Below are 5261 nucleotides of genomic sequence, written 5' to 3'. Positions count from 1 at the left end.
GGAAAGTACAAATATACCTAGATAATGATTGAAGTCAGAAATCGAAGAAATCAACTACACAGAGAGACTCCACGAGTACAACAAAACATTTAATGCAAGATCAAATGCATTAAATAAAAAAGATATGCATGAACATGAACGAAGCTTCAATCTGTAACGACAAAAAGCTATGCTCCAACGGAAAAATTCAAATTCAAACAACGGGCAGATTTATCAAAAATGTATAAGTATCAAGGCCAAGAAGAAAAAAATGAGAATGAAGTAGTAAAGAAAACGTGCAACACGAAAAAGAAAGCAAAGAGCATAAACTATTTTCTTCTCAAAGTACTTCCTATATATCTGTGTAAAAACTATGATAGTCTATCTTAGTAAGTGTTGCTAATAGTTCATTCTCTCTACGAGAGTAAACAAAACTTAGACACTTATCCCTGTAAAACTAAGGCTACGCACCTTAGTGAGTGTAGAAACTACATTATCCTCTCTGAGAGAGTTGCAAACACACTCAAAACCCTCAATTGTTGTAAAGCCTGAAGAAGCTGGTAGAAAGAATACTTGGAGAACCAGAAGTGGTTTGAGAATACTAGCGTTAGTGAGTGAAGCTAACGGGCCAGAAGTGGTCAAGAATACTTAGAGAACCAGAAGTGGTTAAGAATACTAGCGTCGAGTTGACGAGCTAGAAGTGGTTGAGAATATTTGTAATCCTTTGTGATTAGCGGAACCCTTATGTGGAAGGAAACTGGACGTAGCTCAGATTGAGTGAACCAGTATAACTGTCTGTGCATTCTCCTTATTTTTAAACATTACTTACTTTTCTCTTCTTCTACTTCGTTTATAAACAAATCATTAGACAAAAACACACTTGACCCTTTTTGAAACTATTTTTAACAGAAGATAGATTCCTTCAGACGGAAAGCGAATTTACTAAACCTTTTATGTTGAAAATCAATTTTGCTAAACAAGAAAAATCACTAGACAGAAAAGACTGCTTAAGTTCTTCAACCAAAATTATCCTTGCGAAATAACTTAAGAAAGTCTTCCTTCAAACACGAACACACACATTCAAACCCCCCTTCTGTGTGTATTTCCGCTAATTTCAGTTGGTTTCAGAGCTTGACCCCTTGGGTTGAGCATTTAACACTGCAGGGGTAACGATCATAGAAAATGAAGGGCAAGCTGTAAACCGACCACCCCTCTTCAAAGGAGCAAAATATGACTACTGGAAGCAAAGAATGATTGCCTTCTTTGATGCATGTAATATAGACATGCGGGACGTCGTTGAGCAAGGAAACTACATTCCGCTAGATCAAGCAGGAAACGAGAAACCCAGAGCACAATGGACTGAAGAGCCAAAACAAAGATTTATGCTGAACTCCAAAGCATGCAACGTGCTCATGTGTGCTCTGTCCGAGGAAGAATACAATCAAGTTCACAGCTTTAGAAGTGCCAAAAAGATGTGGGACACCCTAGCTCTGACGTACGAGGGGTCTCTAGAGGTAAAACACAACAAGCTAAGCTTGTTGGCACGTAAGTATGAACTTTTTGAAATGGAAGAAAGCGAATCTATACAGACTATGTTTGGAAGATTCCAAACCATTGTTAATGAGCTTTCCTTCCTAGGCAGAACTTATGATAACTTTGATCATATTGACAAATTACTTCGTAGTTCACCCAAGAAATGGAGACCACAAGTTACCGCTCTAAGAACATCCCAAAATCTGGAAAAGCTCTCTCTAGAGGAGCTCATTGGACTACTTAAAGTTCATGAGTTGGAGTTCTAACAAGACGATGCTGGGAGATAACAAAAGTCTATTACATTGAATGTACAAAAGACAAAATCAACATCATCCTCCTCAAAATCCCTAAGGTTCAATGATACGTCTGATGAAATCTGCAGTGAAGGAACCTGTGACATAGACGATGAAATATCCTTCCTATCAAGGAAGATCCATTCAATGATGAAGAAGAAGGGAGGAATACGATGGAGAAAATACAGCAGACCTCCCAGAGAAAAAGCACAGCCATTGTGCTATGAATGTAAGAAACCTGGACATTACAAAACTGAATGTCCGAAACTCGAAAAAGAAAAGGAGAAAGAAAAAGAGAAGAAGAAGTCAATCCCCTACAAAAAGAAGAAAGCCATGATGGCCACCTGGGAGGACCTCGACACAACATCTTCTAAAGGAGACGAAGAAGCAAACATCTGTCTCATGGCAGACACAGACTCATCATCAGAATCTGATAATGAAGAGGTAACTGAATCTGACCTTAAAATTCTTGAACATGCATACAATCAACTTCTATCAGATTCAACAAAGATCTCTACAGCATATAAAGATCAAAAGAAAATAATTTTGGAATTACTTGAAGAAAATTGCCTATTGGAAAATGAAAATGCGAAAATTCTTTCAACTTCAGAAGAAGTATCAAACTTACCAAAGAAAATGATTTATTAAAATCAATTTGTCAAAATTCACACTAGAAACTAAAAATCTTGAGCATCTTCTAAAACATTCTAGAAGTGGGAAAGATAGAACAGGACAAGGATTTGTTAAATTAGAATCAGAAATCAAAATAGGAACATATGCATCTTCCTTGTATGGAAAGAATGGACATTTTACGTCCAAGTGGAGTCACATGCATAAGAAGAGGGATTCCAAAACCTCCAGTGCTAACACTCATGGACCCAAATCTATTTGGGTACCAAAAACTGAAATAGTACCTGTTGCAGATTTGTTTAACAAAAACAAAAGGTATCCAATCATGGTACCTGGATAGTGGCTTCTCGTGACACATGACAGGCGAAAGGTCTATGTTCCTAGACCTCAAGTCCAGGAAAGGAGGGCAAATCACATTTGGAGGATGACAGAAAGGATATATCATGGGGATAGGTAAAATAGGTATCAACTCCTCTTCTTCCATCGATAATGTTCTGTATGTTAAGGGATTAACACATAATATACTAAGCATAAGTTAATTGTGTGATAGTGGTTATGAAGTATCCTTCAATAAAAATAAATGTACTGTTAGTCAACCTGATTCATCCATATTATTTACAGCTAACAGATGCAACAATCTATATAAAATAATGCTTAACGAACTAGAAAATCAAAATGTTGATTGTCCAGTCTCATATGAAAATCAGTGGATCTGGCACAAGAAACTTGGTCATGCAAGTCAAAGATTAATCTCAAAATTGAAAAAGCATAATCTCGTAAGAGGACTACCAAATCTTGTGCATCAGACGAATGGTATATGTGAAGCATGTCAAAAGGGGAAACAAGTTAAAAGTTTATTTCAAAGTAAAAATTTCGTTTCCACATCAAGACCTCTTGAACTGCTCCACATAGATCTATTCAGTCCCACTAGAACAGCATCTGTAAGTGGTAAAAGATATGGATTAGTCATGGTGGGTGACTACACTAGATGGACATGGGTAGTGTTCATAACTCACAAGGATGAGTCTTTTAGGGTATTCCATGTATTCTGTAAAAGAGTTCAAAATGAAAAAGGAACATCAATTACGTCTATCAGAAGTGATCATAGGGGAGAATTTGAAAATGAACAATTTCAAGAATTTTGTGAAGAAAATGGAATAAAACATAATTTTTCAACATCTAGAACTCCACAACAAAATAGGGTTGTAGAAAGAAAGAATCGTTCTTTACAAGAAATGGCAAGAACTTTACTAGACGACTTCTCCACCCCTAAACATTTATGGGCCGAAGCAATTAATACTTCCTGTTATATTCAAAACATAATATATATTAGGCCCTTACTGAAAACGACTCCTTATGAATTGTGGAAGGGACGAGCACCCAACATATATTTTCATCCATTTGGATGTAAATGTTTTATTCTGAATACAAAAGATAATTTAGGAAATTTGACTCAAAAACGGACGAAGGTATCCTACTTGGATACTCTGAGAGGTCAAGAGCCTATAGGGTGTTCAACAACAAAACTAAAATTGTTGAGGAAGCCATTCACGTTAGATTTGATGAACACAAGCCTGATAAAGAAAGATCAGAGCTAGGCAATTTCTTTGAGAATATGCAGGTAAACAATGATCAGACAAAAAAGCCTGAGTCTGAAGAAATAGTGACTCAACAAGATGAAAGAGAGGATAGAGAACCAGTCAACTACAACTGGCAGATGAAGGCTCATCATCCGCAAGAAAAAATCATTGGAGAAGCAAAGGATGCAGTAAGAACTAGAAGTTCATTCAGAACTCAAGCACAAATTGCTTTGCTATCCCAAACAGAGCCAAAAACCACAGACGAAGCATTGTCAGACGAAAGTTGGGTTCAGGCCATGCAAGAAGAATTGAGTCAATTCCAGAAGAGTGATGTCTAGAAACTCGTTCCAATGCCTAAAGACAAGACGATCATAGGAACAATGTGGGTATATAAAAATAAATTGGATGAATCTGGAAACGTGGTAAGAAACAAAGCAAGGTTAAATGCAAAAGGGTACTCTCAACAGGAAGGTATAGACTTTACTAAAACTTTTGCACCTGTTGCTCGAATAGAAGCCATTAGAATCTTACCTGCTTTTGCTGCATGTACTGGCATGAAATTATATCAGATGGATGTCAAAAGTGCATTTTTAAACAGAACAATTCAGAAGAAGTTTACGTATGTCAACCTCCTGGTTTTGAAAATGAATTACTATCATCTCATTTTTTCAAACTAAACAAAGATTTGCATGGATTAAAACAAGCACCGCGTGCATGGTATGAGAAACTAAGCACCTTTCTAACTGATAATAACTTCATAAGAGGCAAAATTGACAGCACCTTATCTAGGAAAGTAATCAAGGATGATTTCATAATAGTCTAAATCTACGTAGATGATATAATATTTGGTGCTACTAATTAAAATCTATGCCAAGAATTTTTCATGCTTATGCAAGATGAATTTGAAATGAGCATGATGGGAGAACTGAAGTTCTTTCTATGACCCTAAATCTTTTAGTCAGACGAAGGAATCAAAATTCATCAAAAGAAATATACAAAAGAACTTTTGCAAAAGTTCAAGATGGAAGATGCAAAACCAATAAAGACACCAATGCATCCTTCAACGACTCTTGGTCTAGACAAAGAATCACCAGATGTTGATAGCACAATGTATCGAGGAATGGTTGGTTCTCTCTTGTACCTAACAGCATCAAGACCCGACATCATATTCAGCGTCTGCGTCTGTGCTAGGTATCAAGTACGACCTAAGGAGGTACACTTACAAGCGGTTAAAATAATTTTAAAT

General features: G+C 36.6%; 1 protein-coding gene across 1 annotated transcript; it reads left to right on the top strand.

Moving 5' to 3' along the window:
- The first annotated feature begins 1262 nt into the window (after positions 1 to 1262).
- Positions 1263 to 2453, top strand: LOC109791177 (uncharacterized). Its single transcript, XM_020350443.2, has 2 exons — positions 1263 to 1771; positions 1895 to 2453. Exons 1-2 carry the CDS (start codon positions 1263 to 1265, stop codon positions 2451 to 2453), a joined length of 1068 nt encoding a protein of 355 aa, XP_020206032.2.
- The last annotated feature ends 2808 nt before the right edge of the window (positions 2454 to 5261 follow it).

Source organism: Cajanus cajan, chromosome 3 (assembly GCF_000230855.2).
Source record: "Cajanus cajan strain Asha chromosome 3, NIPB_CcT2T_4, whole genome shotgun sequence".
Taxonomy (NCBI): Eukaryota; Viridiplantae; Streptophyta; class Magnoliopsida; order Fabales; family Fabaceae; genus Cajanus; species Cajanus cajan.
Note: the sequence above shows the minus strand (reverse complement) of the source record. Positions and strands in the feature narration are given on the sequence as shown.

Bases quoted from the DNA above. Each gene is read 5' to 3' on its own strand.
- LOC109791177 (XM_020350443.2), top strand. From the start codon at position 1,263: ATGCGGGACGTCGTTGAGCAAGGAAACTACATTCCGCTAGATCAAGCA. The intron at 1,772-1,894 runs GTTCTAACAAGA...TGAAATCTGCAG, and splicing joins CTTAAAGTTCATGAGTTGGA to TGAAGGAACCTGTGACATAG.